The 23,985-nt window shown below is 47.0% G+C and overlaps 1 protein-coding gene across 5 annotated transcripts in view; it reads right to left on the bottom strand.

Moving 5' to 3' along the window:
• PTGES (prostaglandin E synthase) overlaps nucleotides 1-15,249 on the bottom strand; it is a 29,295-nt gene extending 14,046 nt beyond the window's left edge. Inside the window, exons 1-2 of one of the 5 annotated variants that reach the window (XM_035113056.3) lie at nucleotides 13,930-15,249; nucleotides 9,151-9,293 (exon numbers count right to left, since the gene is read on the bottom strand). In XM_035113056.3, the coding sequence (XP_034968947.3) occupies nucleotides 9,151-9,293; nucleotides 13,930-14,146 (360 nt within the window). In that variant the 5' untranslated portion in view covers nucleotides 14,147-15,249. The other 4 variants (XM_060270583.2, XM_035113057.3, XM_088664743.1 and 1 more) reach the window with 4 other exon arrangements.
• Nucleotides 15,250-23,985: the final 8,736 nt, after the last annotated feature.

The following is a 23,985-nucleotide window of genomic DNA, read 5'->3' as shown; positions in this document are numbered from 1 at the left end:
TACATTTTCCGATGGAGGAGCCATTAAGAGTGAAGCCCACCTGTTAGAATAATCTCTGGCTACACTGAGCCTTTCCCCAAGGTGAGCAAGGTTCTGTTTTACTTTGCTATTTCCTCCATGCACACTGGCCACAGACCACATGCTTCCCGGAGCAACAAAAACCCTTTGGGCTGTCTTTGGGCTGTAACTGGGGTGGCCTGGGTAGCCTTTGCCACAAAGAAGGGTTGCTGGATCTGCAAAACTCTCAAGGTTCACACAGGAGAAAAGGGGCCCTGCACAAGCCAACCAGGAGCTCATGTCACAAATTGTGGGGAGGAGGCACAGCTCAGTGGTAGAGCATCTGCATTGCATGCAGAAGGTCCTGGGTTCAATCCCAAGTGGCATCACCATGTAGGGCTGGGAGAGACACCTGATACCCCAGCCAGTTGCTGCCAGCCAATGTGGACAATACTGAGCTAGATGGAACATGTTTGCCTTGGCATAAGGCAGCTCCCTAGGCTCTTGTTTAATCTAGCCCTTTTTTCACAGCCACATGAACTAGAATCTTGCTTCACTGCCTAAGGGATCCTGGGAACTGTTAAGGGTGTTGAGAGGAAATATGATAGCCATCTTCAAGTGTCTGAATGGCTGTTCCACAAAAGATGGAGCAAGCTTGTATTCTCCTGTTCTGGCGGGTAGGATCCAAACCAATGGCTTCAAATTACAAGAAAGGAGATTCTGACTAAACATCAGGAAGAACTTTCTGGCAGTAAGAGCTGCTCGACAGTGGAACAGACTCTCACAAGAGGTGAGGACTCCCCTTCCCTGGAGATTTTAAAGCAGAGGTTGGATGGCTATCTGTAATGGCAGAGGGCCTTTTCGGTAGTGGCGCCCACCCTGTGGAACGCCCTCCCATTGGAGGTCAAGGAGATAAACAACTACCTGACATTTAGAAAACACCTAAAGGCAGCCCTGTTTAGGGAAGTTTTTAATCTGTGATATTTTAATGTACTTTGGTATTTGCTGGAAGCCACCCAGAGTGGTGGGGGAAACCCAGCCAGATGGGCGGGGTATAAATAATAAATAATAATAATAATAATGGATGCTCTAGTTGAGTTTTTCTGCATTAGATGACCTTTAGTGTCTCTTCCGACACTACAATTCCATGAGTTGTCAGGAGACCCCTATTCCCCTACAATTATCAAAGTTCCCTGGGAAGAGAGATTGATGCAGAAATCCTGGGAGGGGAAATAGAGGTCTCCTAACAATTTTTAAGACCATTAAAAAACTGCAGTTCCCAGGTTTCTTTTGGGGGACACCATGGCTGTTTAACATAATATCAGGGGCATCTTAATCAGAGAGGCTAGTGGCATGGGGAACCATGGCGCCAAGTTCTGGAGGGGGCCGGAGGGCGCCACGGAAGAGGCGGAGGCCGGATGCAGCGCCTCCCCGCATCAGCTCGCCACCCTCGCTCACCTCCGCCATGCCGAGCGGCGCCCGGAGCCTCTGTTCCGTTGGAGCGCTGCCCTCCCGGAGGGCTGCCTCTTGCCTTTCCCACCTCCCCCTCAGTGAAGGGGCCCTCAGGGCATGGCGGCGGGAGCTGCCGAAGCGCCAAGGCCCACCACGACGCACGCACGCTTTGCCAAACCCTTGCAGCCCCGGAGCCTCTGCCTCTTCCCCGCTGTAGAAAGGTGAAATGGGGGCGGAGGGATCTTTGAACCATGGCGCCGGATATCCTTGAGACGGCCCTGCATAATATGATACTGCTTTAAATGAATGGTGTAGATGAGGCTCCAACAAACTCATACATTTAAAGCATGACTTCTCTGCTTCCAAAGAACCCTAGGAGCTGCTGTTTGTTCAGGGTGCCAAGGCATAATCTTTACCTAGCATTTGGTAGCTTCCTGTGTTTACTAAGGAAGACCTACAAGACCATGAGGACTAGTTTCTTGCATGCCAAACCACAATTTGGCAATCTGCCTTGTAACCTATTCACAGGATTTTATGCGAATGAACTCAGCTCCAGAACATCTGACAAAGATGCCTACAGCTTCACACTTCAGGCATGAAAGTGCCAAGGTCCGGCCCCTCCCAGGAGCAGCCCCGGGTCATAAGTGTCATCTCAGCTCTAAAACATTCAAATTAATTACCAGCTTCCTTGAGGAAGTGGTGGAGACTGTGGAATGCTTACACTTGAAGCAAACTAGTCCCAGCAGAACCCCTTTAGGGAGTGCAGCAGAAGCACTGATTGGCATTGTTCCCTGCAGATAGCACAACTTCTGATTGCAGGGATGGGGGAGAGAAGAGAAGGCAGGCTGGTTTCCTGCATGGAAAGGGAATCTCCATGCAACAGGGAGAGGCTGAGGCGGAACCTCCCCACCCCCCAATATGCAAGTTTGCCAAGTGTGCAGAATTCTTTTTATATGGGAAGTATTGATTCAATCTTTGAATTTATGCTAGTTTGAATTTATACACGTGTTTCTTGCTTCAAATATTGTAAGATGCTTTGAGTCACCATGGTAAAAAAGCAACTAATAAATTTAATTAATAATTATAATTGTAACAACAAGGGATGGGTGAATATGCCATAGTTGGTTTCTCCAATTTTCTCTTTTTCCCAGTCTTAAACTCACTTCTTCATATCAGCTTGCAATTTATTTATTTATTTACTTTTAAAAGCCCTCATTTTAAAAACCTGACACTTTAATATGAATTCCTCCAACACACACACACACACACACACACACACACACACACACCTTCATGAAACTGTGTCAATCTCACTATTCTTTTCTGCAAAGCTTATTTCACCATATATTTATATTTTCCCCCAATATGATACATTTCAGCACATTATTTTTGTGAACATATGCATTTTTCTGCATGTTTTCCCCAGATGTGGGCATTTTCAGACAGATTACCTGGCTGGGAAACTGCAAAAATGCAGAGATGTGCAGATTTCAAAGGATTGATGCATTTTTGTTCCCATACTGTTTGTAAAACACACATTAGGTAGATTTGCCATTCAAATGCGAACAGAGTTGAAATCCCCCCCCCATCGCTACTCTGAAGCTGCTACCACCCCTTGCATGTTGAAGTAGCGTACTTCCGAAAAACACCTCTGGCTGGTTTTACAATTCGGCTAAATCCAGTTTATGCATTCAGGTTCAGTGCAGCAAGAGATGGTGCCTCTGACTTATTTTCTAGCATTCTACATGTGGGGAAAGGCTGGGTTGGCTTGCAAGCTTTCTACAACTCTGGGTCTGTGTGTGTGTGGGAGGGGGAAGCAACTAAATATGCAACCCGTACCCCAACCAGCTCCAAACTTTAGTCCTCAATTCTGTTCATTTTGTAACTCAGCCTCAGAGACAGAAGATGTGAGATGTCTTCAGACTGTGTTCAAAGACGGATGTTTTAGAGTATTTTCCCCACTCCAGGAGATTATGAGCTTTACAGAGAATATATAATAAAAAGAGGAGACTGCTTCTTCCCATCCCAACAGGCTTTTATCAGCATTTTGGGAGATTTAGTCGAACATTCCACCCAACGTCACTGGCTGCATGGCTGTGTCTGCGCCTGGTAATTTCCCACAACTGTCTCAGGTTTGTTGCACCACTTATTGCAAAGTGCCAGTCTCTTATGAATAAAATCCAGGTTGTGAAAGGAGTTCCATAAGTCATGCTCTTTAAAACATTCCAAAAGAATATTAAAACAACCACCACCTCCAATAAGTCCACAGCTGAAACTGCAGTGAAATCCTGTTTTGGTATTCCAGGTACAGTCACAATTTGGGGTTTCTTAATTTGAAATCTAATTTGATTAGATAATTATTTCTGGTTGCCTTTTCATTAAATGTCCCAGCCATTGCTAGCATCACAACTGCAGAGGTTTTGGCATCGGATCACTTCCAATTTCTGAAAAGATCCAGCACCTAGCCCTTGATGTTGCAACCATCTGTTTTGGAAAACGGTGAATGTACAGACCCTGTTTGGAAACAACAAGTGTCCATTTGAAGCCAGCTCACTATTTTGAATACAAGCATCTCAATTCCTTTCCCAGACAAAGTTATTTTAAAAGAATGATGACTATGATGATTTTTGAAAGCCTGAAGGCCATTGGCTAACCCTGGTTGACAATTGTCCAGATCCCCCTTCAAATCCCTGAAGGAGTTGTTTTGCAACTCTTTGGAATTTTTTTCTTCTAAAAATGAATTATACTGTGAACTATTGATGGGTAATTTGCATCACTTTTAACATTTCAGGAAAGCGCTTGAAACCTGGAGGGAGTGTACAGATATCAAACTAAGAGTCTACTGAGAACGGACTCACTGAAATTAAGAGATCTAAGTTAGTCATGGCCATTAACTTCAATGGGTCTACTGTAAGTAGAACTAGCATTGACCACAATCCCTGAAGGTTAGACTTCCCTTTCTCTCCGGTGGGTGACGTTTTGCAGCCTGAAGGTCACATTCCCTCCTGGGCAATCTTCAGTGAGCTGTATACCTTTGGTGGGCCTGGACAGAGGGGAAAGTGGGTGCAGAGACTGACTTTCTACAGTAGCCTAGGTTCAACTCACACACAATTTTCAGAGACTTGTACAGGATATGCAAACACACACCACTCTCTTCAGCACCCATCCAAAAGGAATACAGATTTATGGTTCCCCCACAATGAATACTGTATTGTCTTGGAGCGGATGCAATAGGAATAATAGGAGATGGGAAAGATTGTCAGGAAAGACTGGGGAATGTCACCTGCTCCTCAGATACGTCCCTGTTACCCCAAGGATTGTTGGTAGGGTGGGCTTCTGCCCACCCTCCACAGTGGATTTTTTGTGGGAACTCTGCCTCCTCTCCCTGGAAAACAGATCTCTCCATTTACTTGCATAGGGAAAGGGGTGTTGGGGTGAACCTTGCCCCCCCAGCATAATCCACATGGGGGAAGGAATAGTTTTTAATCCTTCCACCAAATCATTAGCCCAGTATACCTGAAGGAGCATCTCCACCCCCATCATTCCGCCCGGACACTGTGGTCCAGCGCCGAGGGCCTTCTGGTGGTTTCCTCACTGCGAGAAGCAAAGCTACAGGGAACCTGGCAGAGGGCGTTCTCGGTAGTGGCACCCGCCCTGTGGAACGCCCTCCCATCAGGTGTCAAAGAGATAAATAACTACCTAACATTTAGAAGACATCTGAAGGCAGCCCTGTTCAGGGAAGATTTTAATGTGTGACATTTTAATTTATTTGAAATCTTTGTTGGATGCCGCCCAGAGTGGCTGGGGAAACCCAGCCAAATGGGTGGGATACAAATAATAAAGTATTATTATTATTATTCCCTGGAAAATAGTTTATTGTGATTAAAATCTAGAGCCATTCATTAAGCAGCTTTCTGCTTCACTACTCCTACCCTGGTTGAGCTCAGTTAGCTTTCCCTAGTTAGCTTGGTTTTGTTATACTGAAAACTAAAAACTAAAATTCAGACATCACATAAAAATGGAACATTTGTTTTATCCCCCAGCTCTACAAAACAACTTGGGAACTTAGGGTGCCACCATGCCTAGTTAATGGCTCGATCCAACTTTGACACGCAGAAACCTCCACAAAATCCCCCTATTTGCTTTGTAATTTGGGAAGTGGGCAGGGGCCATGCACCCCTCCCCCAACACATAGTGCAGGTTTGTGCACCATCTGGAGTGGGTACAAAAAGTGATCAGCTGTGTTTTGGTTTGTTTGATTGCATCCCAGACAACCACCTATAACTACATAACACAGCAGTCAAGCTCCCGCTCCCCCCAAAAAAACAAGAAGTGAAAGCTAGATTTCCAAGAAGTACTTAACAAGGCATTCCTTCCCTTTAGGGAACAGGAAAGAAACTACAGCTTTTTTTTCTTTTTCTTTTAAAAACAACTCATTTTTTAAAACATCACACAAACTTCCGCTAAGCAGAAGTCCCTCTAAGAACATAAAAACAAAAGGCTGGATCAGGCTAGTAGCCCATCTAGTCCAGCCATCTGCTCTCTCAGTGGCCAAAAAGATGTGCATTATGGGAAACCTAGCATGACGTGGGTGGCACTGTGGGTTAAACCACAGAGCCTAGGGCTTGCTGATCAGAAGGTCAGCGGTTCAAATCCCTGCGACGGGGTGAGCTCCTGCTGCTCGCTCCCAGCTCCTGCCAACCTAGCAGTTCGAAAGCATGTCAAAGTGCAAGTGGATAAATAGGTACCACTACAGCGGGAAGGTAAACGGTGTTTCAGTGTGCTGCTCTGGTTTGCCAGAAGCGGCTTTGTCCTGCTGGCCACATGACCTGGAGGCTGTACGCCGGCTCCCTCGGCCAATAATGCGAGATGAGCGCCGCAACCCCAGAGTCGGTCACGACTGGAGCTAATGTTCAGGGGTCCCTTTACCTTTTTATGGGAAACCTATAAGCAGGACCTGAGCACGAGGTTCACTCTCCCCTACTGTGGTTTCCAGCAACTGATATAGAGGGAGACATACTGCAGTGTGAAGGTGCAGCAACAATTCTAGGTTGCATCAACAGAAGTCTAGTACCCAGATCAAGGAAAGTAATAGTACTGTTCTATTCTGCTTTGGTCAGCTCCCCTGCTCCCACTGGAATCCTGTGCCCAGTTCTGGGCAGCACAATTTCAGAATGATATTGACAAGCTGGGAGATGAGGCAGAGGAGGGCGACCAAGATGATAAAATGTCTGGAAACTAAGCCTTTCAAGGAACATTGAGGAAGTTGGGTATGTTTAACCTGGAGAAGAGAAGACTGAGAGGTGACCCAATAGCTATCTTCAAATACAGTGGTACCTCATGTTATGTACTTAATCCATTCTGGAGGTCCATTCATAACAGGAAATCGCTCGTATTACATGAGGTGTGCTTTCTCTAATGGCGCCTCCCGCTGCCGCCGCGCTGCCAAAGCATGACTTCCGCTCGCATCCCGGGGCAAAGGTCACAACAAGGGGCATCTACTTCCGGGTTAGCGGAGAGCGTAACCCGCAGCATTCGTAAGGGGGACGGTACGTAACACGAGGTACCACTGTATCTGAAAGGCTGCCACATGGAAAATGGTTGAAGCTTTTTTTCTGGTGCAGAGGGCAGGACCTGAACCAATAGATTCAAATGATGAGAAAGGCAATTCCAAGTACAGTCATACCTTGGTTTAAGTATGCCTCAGTTTGAGTATTTTCAGTTTAAGTACTCAACGGATGTGTCTGGAACAGACTAATCCACTTTCCATTACTTTCAATGGGAAAGTTTGCTTCAGGTTAAGTACGCTTCAGGTTAAGTACGGACTTCCGGAACCAATTACAGTCATACCTCGGGCTAAGTACGCTTCAGGTTGTGGTGTAGAGAGCCAGTGTGGTGTAGTGGTTAAGAGCGGTGGACTCGTAATCTGGGGAACCGGGTTCGTATCTCCACTCCTCCACATGCAGCTGCTGGGTGACCTTGGGCTAGTCACACTTCTCTGAAGTCTCTCAGCCCCACACACCTCACAGGGTGTCTGTTGTGGGGGAGAAGGGAAAGGAGATTGTTAGCCGCTTTGAGACTACTTCGGGTAGTGATAAAGCGGGATATCAAATCCAAACTCTTCTTCTTCAGGTTGAGTACTCTGCGGACCCGTCTGGAACAGATTAATCCACTTTCCATCACTTTCAATGGGAAAGTTCGCTTCAGGTTAAGTACACTTTAGTTTAAGTACTCCACGGACTGTCTGGAATGGATTAATCCACTTTCCATTACTTTCAATGGCAAAGTTCACTTCAGGTTAAGTACGCTTCAGGTTAAGTACAGACTTCCGGAACCAATTGTGTTTGTAAATTGAGGTACCACTGTAAACAGTAGGAAGAACTTTCTGATGGCAAGAGCTGTTTGAGGGTGGAACAGACTCCCTGGGAAGGTGGTGGACAATCCTTCATTGGATGTTTTTAAACAGAGGTTGGATGGCTATCTGTCAAGGGTTTCTTTGGCTGTGAGTCCTGCATTGCTGGGGGTTGGACTAGATGACACTTGCAGAGTCCCCACGGTTCTATAATTCTATGATCTGTGCACAGGATAGTATATAGGTGGTTATTCACAATCCTGTTTTCAATACTGCAAAAGTTTCAGCATGGCCAGATTGCTTCATCCCCAGTCAATGCTATATAACTCAAGAGTGCCCTTCCAAACATCAATAATAATGCTGGGCAAGCATAGCAAAACAACTAATAAGGTGGAATGATGTGTAGACAGTCATTATTTCCCCTACAAATTTCCTTTGTTGATGTTATCATTACTACAACTGTAAAGGCAATTGAAATCCTCCTTCTTGGGGGGGGGGGGAAGAATGCACACCACAGATGCTGTCTACCGAACTGGCTGAAGGAGTTAACTTTGCACAGCAATCAGAAGAAAGATCATCCATTTAAGATGTTGAAGAGCTTTCAGCAATGCTTTTCTTCAGGCTGCTCGCCACTATTCCACCTTGGTCATCATTCTAAGGGGGCTGATTTATCTCTGTGTAAAGTCATGTGAACACAAAAACACATTCGGATTGTGTGGCTTCTACATTATTGGCAATCCTGTTCCAATGGAACAAAAATCAGATTAAAAACAAGAGACCTGGTTCTAAATTAGTTACAGGAGTGTCAACCTCACCATATATTGGCAAATTAGTTACTTAAAATGCCTGCTACCGTACTAGATCCCTGGCTAATTTTGAATCTACTGAATTAAATCAAGGACACAGAAGCAAAGCACTGGCCTCTATTACTTATGAAGATCTCCAGGTGCTCACCATTGGTCCCTTGGTGGGCCTTAAAAGTTACTGGAACAAGGATTTAAATATTCAAATAGAGGAATCTGAAAGATGGATCAGCTGTTTTTTTTCCATCTTAACACCTCAAAAAAAAAATAAAACCCATCAAATTCCTATTGGGAAGTCTCTCATAAAAATTCCAAAACTTGTTTAACATTTCTGGTTTCCCTTTTACTTTTTTTTGCAAAGTGTGTTCAAAGCCCAGTTTGGGGGAAAATGTAAACAGATGCACGAAATGAGATCACAACTTGCTGCAAAATACCAAAAAGTTAAAGAGAGCCATTTTCAAAAGCCACATGGAGGGTAAAAACTCCTTTTACAATCACACAAGTGCCTTTAAAAAAGAAAAAGAAGAAAAAGAATGACATGCCTACCTTTTTGCGTAGCCTCACTTGCCCTGTTATTACGGCTACAGCATACATCTTTATGACCAAAAGGGTGCCAAAGAATATGAAAGACACGAAGGCTTCATTCTCCATCATTTTCTGCATGGGAAGCGAAAGATCGATGCTGTTTCCTGAGAGAGTGGGGTGGGGTGGAGAGAGAGAGAAACAGTCAGAGACAGAGAGACAGAGATCTGGAGCTCGTTTTCCTTCTGAGGTCTGAAAACTAGTGCCAGATTATATCATGTAAGAAAGGGGTTGGATCAACATTAATCACCAGATCTACTCCTTGGATGGAGCCTCTACCAGCCAGCATTGCAACATGCAACCCTTTGGATTTATACAAAGTTTCATTATTGGTTTATTTGTTGCTGCTGCTGCTGCTGCTGCTGCTGTTCCTCACCCTTCACCATCAGGTGAATTTAAAATTCAGCATTACAAACCATTTAAAACAAGTTACAATCACAGAAAGAGTGTGGGTCCTGAAAAACCTGTATTCCAGATGCCATGGCTACAAGCCAGGATGGCTATGCTCTGCTTCCACGATCAGAGGCAGGAATGCTTATGAATAGCAGTTGCTATTCATAACACAGGAGCCGAGATAGGGCTATTGTGCTCTGATCCTGCCTGCAGGTTTCTCATTGGGGCATCTCACTAGCCGCTGTGAGAACTGGATGCTGGACTAGATGGGCCATTGGCCTGATCTAGCAAGGCTGCTCATATGGAAGTCTATTGTGATAGCAGAACTTCCATGCTCAAAGACAGTCTACCTCTGTATACTAGACAATGGGGAACAACAGCTGCACTCAGGTCTTGCTTGGGGACGTCCCATAATGGGCATTTGGTTGGTCACTATGAGGACAGGATGCTGGACTAGATGGGCCATTGGCTTCATCCAGCAGAGCTCTTCTCATGTTCTTAGGTGTCCAAGGTTAGAGCAAAGATGGGTGTCTTTGACATATGATGAACATTGTCCAGTGAAGGTGCCAGATGTACCTCTGTGGGAACGAAGTTCCACAACTTAGGTGCTGCCACAAACAGGTTCCTCTCTGGGGCTGCCACCATCCTGAATGCAGGGCCGGTGGGTCCATTTAGGCGAACTAAGCAGTTGCCTAGAGCGCGTAAATGGAGGGAGCGCAAAACCCCGCAAAACCCCCCACGCCACCGCCGCCCTCCCACGGCGTGCGCTCGCGCTCCTCCCGCCTATGGAGGTCCTATGGAGCGCGAGCCAAAAGGAGAGCTCAGTGCCCTCCCGCCTATGGAGGGGATGCTGTGAGCTCCTCAGCAGCTGCAATGAGTGAGCAGTGGCGGCGGCAGCGGCAGCGCCTGTAGCTGAAGCCTTCAGCTATGGGCGCTGCCGCCGCCGCCACTGAGGAGCTCACAGCATGCCCTCCATAGGGGGGAGGGCGCTGAGCCCTCCTTTTGGTTTGCGCTCCTCTCACCTATGGAGGGGACGCAGGGGCGCCAGGAGGTGATTTTGCCTAGGGTGCAAAAAGCCCTAGGACCAGCCCTGCCTGAATGCCTGAGGGCAGTGGAACTACCAAGAGGACCCCCTCTGCTGATCTTAACACCCAAGAGGGTGGTGGTGGAGGAGAACTCTCAGATCTTTGCAGCCCAAGTTGTTTAGGGCTTTAAACACAAATGGGAACACCTTGAATCGGGCCCAGAAATAGACTGGCAATTGGCAATCAGGAAAAGAGACCAGTGAATCACTGCTTAGGGGAAACAAACCACACAGGTTAAAGATTAACCACCACCTCCTTTAAGTGTCAGGGGATTGGGAAAGATTTAGAAGCATGGCAGTTCTATACCATACAGACCTTCCAAGTGTCCTTTTCCCAGGGATACCCCAGATTTACAGAAGCTGTCCCAGTTTCTGATTTGATCCTAGAATGTCCCGCTTTTCCTTAGGATGTCCCTATTTTCATCGAAGAAATGTTGGAGGGTATGGAGTTATCTGACCCTCCCAGTCATTGTATAGGGAAGGTTTTTTTAAAAAAAAAAAGTTTAATGTTTTATTATGTTTTTATATATGTTGAAAGCCGCCCCGACTGGGAACACAGTCAGATGCGTGGAGTATAAATAGTAAAATTATTTTTTTTAAAAATGAAATAGGACGTCCCTATTTTCATCAGAGAAATGTTGGAGGGTATGAACATGTTGCTTGCAAACAGTGATGTTCTTAGGAACATTGTTTTTTTTGAGGAACTCCAGGTTAATCACAGAGATGCGTGAAATTCTGGCTAGACCGTGGTTGCAGGCATGCCTAACACCAGTCTCCTTTCTCTGAAATCTGTAACTGCCATGGGCATGGAGGGCATTGGACAATGACATCATGCCCACACAGAGGGAGCAACATCAGGTTAGCATCCCCAAGATGTGCCTTCTAACAGAGCTAAGAAACATTCAGACCTTAAGAAGTGGATGGGACTCCATGCTCCCCGTCCCTTTTCTAAGAAGGAGCACCCCCACTCCCCTTCATGCAAGAGATACTGCTGATTTAAAAGAGGGGGTGGGGAATGCCTCTCCCGGGGTCAGGGGTGGCCCACCACATATTCATTGGACCCCAACTCCCAAGCGCCCCAGCCAGCATGGCAAGCAGCCCAGGAATGATGGGAGTTTGAGTCCAAAGACACCTGGAGGGTCACAACTTGTCCTGTCCTGCCTGAAAATCCTCTGCAATGCATTGGGGTTTCGTGGCTGTGGTTAGGGGGCTCTTTAACTGACAGGGCTTATCATGGAACAGCTTGCAAAGGATTCCCAGAAAGTCAGCCAACACGGAAGTTCCTTAAATAAATCTGCATATAAGGTATGGAGAACCTCTGGCCCAAAATACGTTGCTAGACCACGATTCCCATCAGCCCCAGCAGGCATGGGTCCCCACACCAGTGGCACACCTTGGGGTCTCAAATTTCAGCGCCCAATACACTGGTTTCACTCTCCTAGATCTGTTGCTTCCCACACCTGGCCTATAGTTACAGCCAGCTGCTCACCGGGATATAAGGCAATAGTACTGTATCTTCTAAGCCTGGGTCCTTCTGCATGCAAAACACATTATCTGCCACTGAGCTATGGCCCTTCCCATGAAAATAAGATTCAAGTCCTCATTACAGTGGCACCCCCAGAGTCTCTTACTGTTCAGAGATCTGGAACAGGCAACAATATGATTTTATGGGAAAGCACCATAGCTCTGTGGTATATAGTATCTGCCTCACAAGCAGAAAGTCCATGATTCAATCCCCGGCATTGCCAGATAGTTCCAGAAATCTGCCTAAAACCCCAGACAGCCGCTGCCAGTCAGTGTAGACAATACTGAGCTAGATGAACCCAACCATCTGACTCAGCTTCCTGTGCTGATTCAGCTTTTTATTCAGAACCACGGGGACTAGAATTTCACTTTATGTTTTTAAGGGGAAGTGCACAGCTCTGCACTAGAGCACCTGCCTTGCTTGCAGAATGCCCCTGCTTCAGTCTCCAGTGGTATCTCCAGGTAGGGCTGGGAAACATTTTGCCCCATCAACTTCTGTCAGCCAGCACTGGCCAGCCTCCTTAATTACAACCAATCAGGGAGCCACTCTGCTTCTCAATGGCTCTGACTGGCCTGCTTTCCAGTCTACCGGTCCTGACCCGTAGGGCCCAAGTACCACTTAGTGCAAGAACCCAACAGGCAATACAATCCTTACATGTTCTGCCATATAGTCAGCCAATCCCAAAAGGAAATAACACATAAAGAAAGGGGGAATATGGATTGAGGGAAAGAAAAAGACAAGCTTAGACCTCGGTTCTTAAAAGTTACAGTTCTGCTGGTGGTAGGTTAGCAGCCAACAGCTGAGAGAGCTCCTGCCCCTTTAACAGGTATGCAGAGGAAAACCTTACAGCAAGTGTGGTTTTCCACCTACTGAAAAAAAAGTCCTCTTCTGCCCAGGTGTTAAAGGGGCAGGAGTGCTCTCTGCTTTTCACACCTAGCCAGCTTCCTTGATTGCATGCATGGACATCCCACCTGTTCCTCCAAGGAGCTCAAGGTAACATCCATGGTCCTCCCCCTCCTCATTTAAAGCCCACACCAACCCATTGGGGAAAAAAGCCATTGGAAGGCCAAGTTCCAAGTTTGGGGCAGGTGCTCTTTGGTGAGAGAACCCCAGCAGAGGTTTAACATGGCCAAGCATGCAGCAAAGGAAAGTGTGGAAATATAAGCTGTAAAACCTTTAACACGTGCATTTAACGTATCCCACTTGCCTAAGCACAGATAGACAACATGTTTAGTCCTTTCCCTTCACTCAGACCAAGAGATGGAAGAGGCAAGCAACAGCAGCAGGTGGTTCCAGAGGTAAACAGGGCAACATCTAACTAGCCCAGGGAACTTGGCAGTTGTTCAACAATGGAAAGCTCCACTGCCAGCCCCAGATTGAACTTCCAGAGGCCCCAAGGTGTAAACTAGAACACTGAAGCTTTACAATTCACACACGCATAAAGAAAAAATTCTCTCTCTAAAAGAGAGAGGAGTCAGAAAATAGGGGGTGGCCCCTGGTAAACAAAAGGCAGTTATAAAACTGAGGGTGGGGTGTTTGCAAGATTGCAGCATTTTGGAAAACACTGCCTTGCTTCCGGCTTGGAATGGAATGCTAATTTGTTTTGCAAATGAATTCCTGATGTGACATTGTGGAGCAGAGAAAGCATCCCTCGTGCTTGGCTCCCAGACAAAAGTTGCATTCCAAGACTGAGGGGTGGGGGGTGGGGAAGCAAGTGGATCACAGCCAATAACAGACTTACCACGAGAATGGATTGAGAGTAGGGACGACAGCAACTTTCCTATCAGAAGAACCACATCCCTGATTACTTCAGGATAAACGCAGCTCAGCCATTCAGCGAAGGACTCCTCCAGCTGCTCTGATAGCAGGCTCTGATATAGGGGTGGGAAGCTATCACGTGTACCTCTTCTCCAGCCCAACAAAAGAAGAGGGAGGGGCACAGCTGAGAGGCTTGTCATGCAAAGTTCACATTTGCTTCTTCACAGGGGTGCCCCCCAAACCCTGGTCAGTTTGGGTTATCACCCATTTGCATAGCTCACGCAGGAGCCCCAGGTTCTGCGCCCAAAGCATTTCCAGGTGGGGCTGGGAATGAACCCTCTCTGAAAGCCTGGAGAGCCGCTGCCATTCAGTGTAGGTAATATTAAGCTAGATAGGGAAATGGTCCAACTTTGTGTAAGGCAGCTTTCTGTGCTCCTGTTTAAAGCAGCCTTTAAATCTGAACCATAAGGACTTTCTGTTTGGTGTACATAAAGTCTCAGGTTCAATCCCTGACAACATCTCCAAATAAGACTGGGAATGATTGATCCCTGCCTGAAACTGCAGAGAGTCGCTGCCAGTCAGTGTCAACAGTGCTGAACTAGTTGTCATAACAGCAGCAAGTGGACATTTTCACACCTGCTCTTTAAAAGCAGGAAGAAGATTGAACCTCGTACCTTCTGCATCCAGTCCAGATGCTCTGCCACTGAACATATAAAACAAATTAGGTAGATTTCCACTAAAATTAATCCACCACCACCCTGTCCCCACCTAATACATTTAAGTGAAGATTGAACCTGGAACCTTTTGTATGCAAAAGCTAAGCTGCAGCACTGAGCTACAGTACAGTGGTGCCTCTGGTTAAGAACTTAATTCATTCTGGAGGTCCGTTCTTAACCTGAAACTGTTCTTAACCTGAGATACCACTTTAGCTAACGGAGCCTCCTGCCACCGCCGCACGATTTCTGTTCTCATCCTGAAGCAAAGTTCTTAACCCGAGGTACTATTTCTGGGTTAGCAGAGTCTGTAACCTGAAGCGTCTGTAACCCGAGGTACCACTGTACTTAGAAAATAAAATAAGATTTTAGTCCTCATGTTTCTGAACCAAAGGCTGAATTGAATAGGAACATAGAAAGCCATCTGATACCGATTCAGAATATTAGTCCATCTAACTCAGTATTGTCTGCACTGAATGGCAATGGCTTTTTTTGGGGGGGGGGTGTTAAACCAGGGAGGGTTCTTCCAGACCTACCTGGGAGAGCTCTAAGAGTTGAACCTGGGACTTCTGCATGCACAGCTCAACAGCTGAACAGACTGGAGGTTTGACTCAGTACAAAACAGCTTCCTTATCTGCTCATCTCTCAATAGATCACAATCTAACTTCTGCCCCTCCCCTTCTGGATGGTGCTTGCCGCTTCACACACAGCAGCTGCTGGTGACTGTTTTGAATCCTGGCTAAACCTGTCCTGGGACCATGTTTTTCTAGCTTATCTTTAACAAAATGAACAATCACCCTCTTGGTGTTTATATCAAGGGAAGGCAGGCTATTGTAAGGTGAATGAATAGAGGGATCGTTAATTTGCTTTCAGCAAAAAGCCCTACTATTCTGTATATATACACACCAACTCCTCTCTTGAATGCCTTGTTATTACCGCATTATGATGGGTATCGATTTCAACGCTGCAAAAAAAGAATTAAACTACAGGAGGGGCCGTTCGTAAAACTGCATTCCTTAATGCTGCCACCTGCTGGAGAAAGCCCTGCTTTTCAAATTGCATCCACTTCGGCTCCTACCCTGTTAGGAAAAGGAAAGAGTAGGCAGCCCAGAACCTCAGGGTTCAGGAGAGCCTTGCCTGGGTTTATCCCCTCGCCACAGCTTCATAAGGATGGGAGAGCAGGGCCCAAAATCATCCAGCCGTGTTGATATAGCTTTGCAACGAATAGAGCGAGTTCCACGCCAATAAGTCCCTGGTTCGAATCTTGCTGCTTCTGTTTGCCTCGTCTTTAAAAGGATATTGCAGAGCTAGAAAATGTTCAGAGAAGGGCAAACAAAATGATCAAGGGGGTGGAGGGACTCCCCTATGAGGAAAGGAAGTAGAATTTGGGACTTTTTAGTTTAGAGCAAAGGCGAGTAAAAGGCAACATGACAGAATAATAATAATACCTTTATTGTCAATGTATAACCTGTGTACAATAAAATTAACCGAGCCTCCCTCCCCTCCCCACCCAAATACTCAATCTCATTGCACTCTGTGTGTTTATCACACACCACCTGGCAAGTCAGTTGCGCTATGTTATTTTCCGTTCAACAGCCTAACAGCCCACGGATAGAAGCTATTTTTTAGCCTGTTGGTACGACTGATTACTTCTATATCTCCTGCCCAAGGGTAGAAGATTAAAGAGGTGCTGGCCGGGGTGTGAGTCATCCCTGAGAATTTTTCTCACTCTCCTAAGGCACCGATCCCTTGCGATATCATCTAGCAGACTCAAGGGACAGCCCATGATATCATGTGCTGTATTCACCACCCTCTGTAGAGACTTTTTGTCCGTGGCTGTCAAGCCAGCATACCACATTGTGATACATTATGAAAGGACACTTTCCGTGTTTCTCCTAAAATAAGACACGTCTTATATTTATTTTTCCTCCAAAAAAACACACCACGGCTTATTTTCGGGGGATGTCTTATTTTTTTGAGCGGGAGCTGGCAACAGCATGCTGCGCCGAGCCCCAACCTGTTGAGAGCCGGCAGCAGCGCACCGCGCGGGACCCGTTGAGAGCCGGGGAGCAGAAAATAAAAATGGCAAGGCTGCCCTTGTAACAAAGCACAATAATACCATAATACTGCGGAGCTGCGGAGCTCAGCGGGGTTCCGGCCCTCCCATTTGCGTGCTGCTGGGGAGCAGAAGAAACGCCGTGATCCAAGGATCCAAACGCGTCGGCGGAGCAGGAAGCAGCCGCAGAGGCGGCTGTGAGAGAAGCGGCAGCGGAGGAACCGGCAAGAGGCGGCTGCACGGGAGCTGCTTCGGGGAGCGCAGCACAGCGCGAAGAGCCTGGTGAGAGGCAGCTGCGGATGCAGATGAAGCCCGGGATCTGCGTGGGCGACTGGGGGCGAGCGCCCTGAGCGCTGCAGCGGTGGCGAAGAGGCGCCCGATCAGCTGAGAAGCGGGCTGATCGGGCGCCTCTTCGCTACCGCCGCAGCGCTCAGGGCGCTTGTCCCCAGTCGCCCACGCAGATCCCGGTCTTCACCTGCAGCAGCAGCTGCCTCTCACCAGGCTCTTCGCGCTGCGCTGTGCTCCCCGAAGTGGCTCCCACCCCCGCAAAACACAGTGAGGCGGCCGTGGGGGAAGTGCCGAGAGCGCCCAGGAGCACGGCTGCAGCGACGGTAATCCCAGGGGCTGCGGAGGTGGGTGTGGGCGTGCGCCAAGCCCCAAAGCACGGCGGTGGCACTGGAGACAGCCACTGCAAGTGGCATGAAAAGAAGAAGATCGCCAGCAAGCGCGCTGTTGCCTCTTGCCGGCTCTTCCGAAGGCGCTTAAATGCCTTCCTTTCCTTGCCAGACCTGCTCCCCCCGGCTTATTTTGGGGGGGGGTGTCTTATATTTATTCTACTAATGAAAAGCCTGACATGGCTTATTTTTGAGGACCGTCTTATTTTAGGAGAAACACTGTATTGTGGACCTGTAAAAGGAGTTCATCAATTGTTCTTTAACATTATTCTTTCGCAAGACCCTGAGGAAATGGAGTCTCTGTTGGGCCTTTCTGACCACCTGTTGTGTTGGTTTTCCAAGTGAGGTCCTCACTAAGGTAAACTCCCAGGGATTTAAAGGAGGAGACTCTCTCCACACAGCTCCCCCTGATAGACAATGGGGCAGGTTCCCCTTTGTATAAAATTCTGCGTGGTGTGGGGAAAGTAAATAGAGAAAAAGTTTTCCCCGCTCTCTGATAACACTAGAACTGTCTGGTGGAGATCCAATGCAGAGGAATGCTGGAAGATTCAGGACAGGTTTTTTTTAAAAGCCCTCCACACAGCGTAAACCTGGGGTTTCCAAACTAAGGCCCTGGGGCCGGATGCGGCCCAATCACCTTCTAAATCCGGCCCGCGGACGGTCCTGGAATCAGCATGTTTTTACATGAGTAGAATGTGTTCTTTTATTTAAAATGCATCTCTGGGTTATTTGTGGGGCCTGCCTGGTGTTTTTATATGAGTAGAATGTGTTCTTTTATTTAAAATGCATCTCTGGGTTATTTGTGGGGCATATGAATTCATTCAATTTTTTTTCAAAATATAGTCCAGCCCCCCCACAAGGTCTGAGGGACAGTGGACCGGCCCCTTGCTGAAAAAGTTTGCTGACCCCTGGCGTAAACTATGGCACTCACTCCCCCAGGAGGCATAATGGCCACCAACCTGGATGGCCACCAAGCTAGATGCCTTTTGCTGGCTACTAGCCACAGAGTCTTTGCTCTGCCTCCCCAGCCAGGGGCAGCAGTGCTTCTGAATACCACCTGCTGGAAACTGCAGGAAAGGTGAGGGCTTTTGTGCTTGTGGGCTTCCTGTTGGGGCATCTGGCTGATAACTGAGAAGAGGATGCTGGATGAGATCGGTGCCCTTTTGATTCAGTCAAGCTGCAGGGCTCTTTGTTACTCCCTTGCGACTTAGGCGGTCATGTTGATCTTCGCAACTGTTGTAGTGGATGCAGCATCCAGAGGAGATGCAGCCTCAGGGACCTCTTCTTCTTCTTCTTTGCAGCCATCTGAGAATGAAGAAATGGGCAACCCCTCAGAGGTGGGGTGGCGACAGCGAGGTTGGGCCTTGGAGAAACTGGAGAGTTCCAAGGAATCAGAGGCCACCGTCTGCTTGCTGGTCACATCCCAGACTTCTACCAAGGGGGAGCAGATGGCACTGCCCATCACGAGGTCCTAGGGGGCTATAAAGTGAGTGAGCAGCTTATTCTAGTTGGGACTAAGTCCCCAGTGCTCCTTTTGCAGTTATATGGGTCGAGGCAATAGAAGCTCGTGCAATTTTATGCTGCATCAACAGAGGTATAGAGTCCTAAGCAAGGGAAGTGATAGTACCACCCTAGTCTGCCTTGGTCACACTCTGCTTGGAGTACTGTGTCCAGTTCTGGGTGCCTCAGTTTATGAAGGAGATTGACAAGCTGGAATGTGTGCAGAGGAGGGTGACCAAGATGTGAAAGGGTCTGGAAACCAAGCCTTATGAGGAACAGTTGATGGAGTTTGGGATGTTTATCCTGGAAAAGAGGAGACAGAGAGGAGATAGGATAGCCACCTTCAAATATATAAAGGGCTGTTGCATGGAAGATGGAGCAAGCTTGTTTTCTCATCCTCTGGAGGGTGGGACCTGAAACAATAGCTTCAAGTTAGAAGAAAGTAGATTCCGACCAAACATCAGGAAGAACTTTCTGGTAGTAAGAGCCGTTTGATGATGGAACAGTCTCCCTCGGGAGATGGTGAGCTCTTCTTCACTGGAGGTTTTGAAACAGAGATTGGGTGGCCATCTGTCAGGGGTTCTTTAGCTGTGATTCTTGCCTTGCACAAAGTTGAACTAGAGGAGCCTTTGGGGTCCCTTCGAACTCTACAATTCTATGATTCTATGACTCCAAGGTCTCCTTCCAGGCCTGGAAAGGTCGTGCGAATGCACACCAACCTACACGACTGTGCGGAGATTATTCCAGACCAGGCATGTGGCGTCAAAGGCATGGGGGCACTTCTTCAAAGCCCCCCCTTCCTTCTCACCTGTCTCTTTTGCTCAAGACCCTCAGGTCAGCTTGCAGCACAAATCTGCTTTGACACCACAGCCTGGATCCTGTCCTGAGTGGGACACTCTGGCACACTCTGCCAAAACAGAGCAAGGTAGCAATTAGGAGCCGGGGTGCACAGATCAGAAACTGATTACTTTCTCCTGCTGTCCCTTTTCCTGAAACCCAAGTAGGCAGGTCGATTAAACCCACAAGACAGAATTCCTCCCTCTGCTGAGGAGGTTAGCTGCGATGCTAGCAGAAAAGGGCTGTCCTGTCAAGCTGGCACAAGTCAAGCTGGAATCCTGCCCCAGTGGTGAGCAGCCTCCACTCAGTTTGGAGACCTGCAGAAACAGAGAGGGGTGGTGGTTTGTGAGAACAGAAGAAGTAGGAAGCTGCCTTATATCAAGTTGGACTGCCAATCCACCTACCTCAGTGTTGTCTACCCTGACTGGCAGAAGAAGCTTTTCAGGCAGGGGACATTCCCAGCTTTGCCTGGAGATGCTGGGGAGGACTGAAGCTAGGCTCTTCTGCATCCAAAGCTGATGCTCCAATACCGAGCTGCAGCCTTTCCTCTAAAAGAAGAAGAAAGACCCCAGTCACCGTGGTTCTTAATAAATGCGCATGGGCAGAATTAAACAGGGACAGCTGTTTTATGCTGAGTCCCTTGGTCTGCCTAGCTCAGTATGCTCTACCAACTGGCAGTGGCTCTATAGGGTCTCAGGCATTGTGGGGCTTGGCTTTGAGATTATTCCACCCTCTGCCAAGAAGTCTTAAGCATTTAAGGTGCCCCTCCACAGGTTGCTTCCACAGCATCTTCTCCCTCCCTCTTACCTGGCTCTTTAGCACAGCATCCATTCAACACGCAGAAAAATCAGCGGTGGTGGCTGCTTCGTATACCTGCATCCCAGTTTGCATGGCCGAGAGGTAAGCTGATCGCTGATTTGCATGCCTGGCCTGGGTGGTGCTATCTGATTTCCAAGCTATCACCTTTCTCTGCAAGATGAAATGCAGAGCCTACTCAAATTAGTTTTCCAGAACCAAGGAAACCCAAAAAAGTGTGCTGAGGACTGAAGAAACAGTGGTAAAGTTAGGTAATTTTACCTGACTCTGGAGTTCATCATCAATACAATAATAATAATTATTATTACTCACTTGTTACTCAACGACCCTAAGCAAATTACTAAACATAAAACCATTGATAAAAATGCATTGATACATTACTGTGCATGGTTCAGGTTGACTTATCTCAAAAAGGCTATTGCAAAGTTGATAAAAATTCAGAAATGGGCAACTGAAATTATCAAGGAGATGGAATGACTCCCCTGTGAGGAAAGGTTGCGGGATTTGGGACTGTTGAGAAAAGATGAGTAATAGGTGACATGATAGAAGTTTTTTTTAAATTAGGCATGCAATGGAGAAAGTGGAGAGAGGGAGGTTTTTCTGCTCCTCTCGTAACACTAGAACTTGTGGATATCTTATGAAGCAGAATGTTGGGAGATTCAGGGCAGATAAGAGAAAGCACTTCTTTACGCAGTGCAGAGTCCAACTATGAAACTTGCTTCCACAGGAGGCAGTGATGACCACCAACTTGATTCATGGCTGTGAAAAAGAACTGGACATGTTCACGTAGGAGGAGAAGGCTATCAACAGCTAGTAGTCATGGTGGAGATTGAACCTGGGACCTTCTGAATGCTACACAATTTTTCTCCACTGAGCTATGGCCATTCCCCAGCAGTTTTACAGGGGTCCCCCCCTATATTATCACACATGCTTTAAATTGTGGTGTGTTGGCCCTTGTTGCCTTTGGGCCCACCCCCACCCTTCCTGTTTATTCTGTTGGGTGCCCCCCAGTCCAGTTCTGATGGCATCAAAGCAGCTTTTCCGCAGTACTGACCCAGGACATGCACTAAAGATTGTGAGAGATGGGGAGCTGTCCAGAGTGCTGGAAGATAGCACAGCCCCCCTCCCCATCCATATCCACCCATATCCATCCCAGACCCTTCACGGCACTGAGGGCATTGCTCTTTGCTCAAAGGCATTTGGGTCAGGACTGGAAGATAAGATTTTGGGGGGTGGGGTGGGGGAGGAGACAATGCGGGGCAGAATGGACTTTCGCCTTGGTGCTCTTCTTGCACAATACCTGTCCTGCTGGCAAATGCCAGGATATTCCTATCCTTGTTTAGTTGAGGGCCTGCAATTTCCTTGTGTGGGAGACAGGTGGAGAAAGCGAAGTCCTTTTTCATGTGGTGCTGTCAGGTGGCAGTCAGCAACTCCCACGGCCAGTTGCCAGGAACCTACGAGACAAGGAAAAGTTATTACCATCTGCTTTTGATTAAATATTTACAGAGAAAGGCTTGGAACATAGCCTCTTGGGATAATGGCGTTGCCCCAAATGACTCTCCACTCTCCTTTTCTCCCACTTCCTCATTCGTCATTGTCATCATCTCCCCTACAGGTGGCTCTGAGGGCCCTCTGCTTCTGAGTTCTTTGCTCTCCTACTTTCAAGGCTCGACAGGTTCTGGGTGGGTGGGTGGATGGATCTGGAATGCTTTCTAATGACACTGTGCCCATCAGCTGTCACCCTCCTGGTGCTTCCTCTTCCTTCTCCTCTCTCATTACAGTGGTACCTCGGTTTAAGTACACAATTGGTTCCGGAGGTCTGTACTTAACCTGAAGCGTACTTAACCTGAAGCGAACTTTCCCATTGACAGTAATGGAAAGTGGATTAATCTGTTCCAGACAGGCCCACAGAGTACTCAACCTGAAGCGTACTTAACCCGAAGTATGAGTGTAATTGGTTCTGGAAGTCTGTACTTAACCTGAAGCATACCTAACCTGAAGTGGACTTTCCCATTGATAGTAATGGAAAGTGGATTAATCCATTCCAGACAGGCCCGTGGAGTACTTAAACTGAAAGTACTCAAACCGAAATGTACTTAAACCGAGGTATGACTGTATTTCCCAGCTTTCCCCCTCTTCTGTCTCTGAGCTGTGACCTCACTCAAACGTAATTCCGAACTGTCGTCTTCTTCTCTAGAAGGCTCAGGCTGGGGAGGCGGTCTCCACCATTCCTCCTCTGCCCAGTCCCTGACAGATGCGGAGTTAAAACTATGGATTTCCCATCCTCAGGAGGTGGTGATGGCCACCAATCAGATGGCTTTGAAAGAGGATTGGACAAATCCATGGAGGAGGAGAGGGCTATCAATGGATATTTATGGGAACAAGTTTCCATAGTTTGTGCGACATGAAGACGTCTTTCCTTTTATCTGACCTGGATTCCCCAACATTCAACTTTATTGGATGTCCATGACTTCTGGTAATGATGAGAGTGGGAAAAGAACCTGATAGCAGTTGATAACACTTTCCTCCATGTGAGATTGATGATGGGGATGCCATTTTTCACTGTTAGCCATGGTGGCTGAAAGCTCAAAATGGCGATGGAGCTAGAGCCTGTCCAAGGCCATTAATTCTTGTTTTGCCCCCATCCTCCTCCTCCCTGCTGAGTGAAGAAAGGTGGTTTTATTTCAGGTTAGGTTTTACATTCGGAGTGTAGTATTTCTTTGGGAGGTTGTCCCTGCTGTTTTGGGTAGCTTCCTCAGTAGAGTTTACTTAGGGCTTTCTCAATATTTGCTTTTGGATGACAGAATTTGCACACAGCTTAAAGGTGAAACGTGCTTGGGGGGGGGACAGGATCTTTGCTCCAGCTGGTTTGATAGCAGGTCCAGTGAGATGAAAGAAGAAACACTAAAAACATGATCAGTAATAATGTTACACTAATATTTTCATTCATTTCAGTGGGACTGATTTGGGGAGGGCTTGGATACATGGCCTGCATCCTGTGTATACATGGCCTGCATGCTAATAATGTTTAAATTAGCAAATTATATATATATGTTTAATTAGCAAATTATATATATGTTTAATATATACACACATAAATACTACATATATTATACACAGACATATATATTCAAATAGAATACATTAGATTTCTCTCTCTCTGTTTCACCAGTGCTTTTCGTCTAGGAAAAAGGCACTACTACTGTGTACCGTTGAGTACCCCCACATTATTTCTCATGTGTTTCATTTATTTATTTATTGATTTTATATCCCTTCCTCTCCAAGGAGCCCAACAATGGCGAACAGATAGGAAATTTAAACCCAAAGTAAAAACCTTCTAAAACTATTGCAATTAAAAGCATCTGAAAGCGATTACACTTTTCTCTGTCTCTCACTCACACACACACAGAGTATGCAGAGAGGCGCACACATGTGCATGTTGT

This window comes from Zootoca vivipara, chromosome Z2 (genome assembly GCF_965207765.1).
Source record: "Zootoca vivipara chromosome Z2, rZooViv2.hap1.1, whole genome shotgun sequence".
NCBI classification, from domain to species: Eukaryota; Metazoa; Chordata; class Lepidosauria; order Squamata; family Lacertidae; genus Zootoca; species Zootoca vivipara.
Note: the sequence above shows the minus strand (reverse complement) of the source record. Positions and strands in the feature narration are given on the sequence as shown.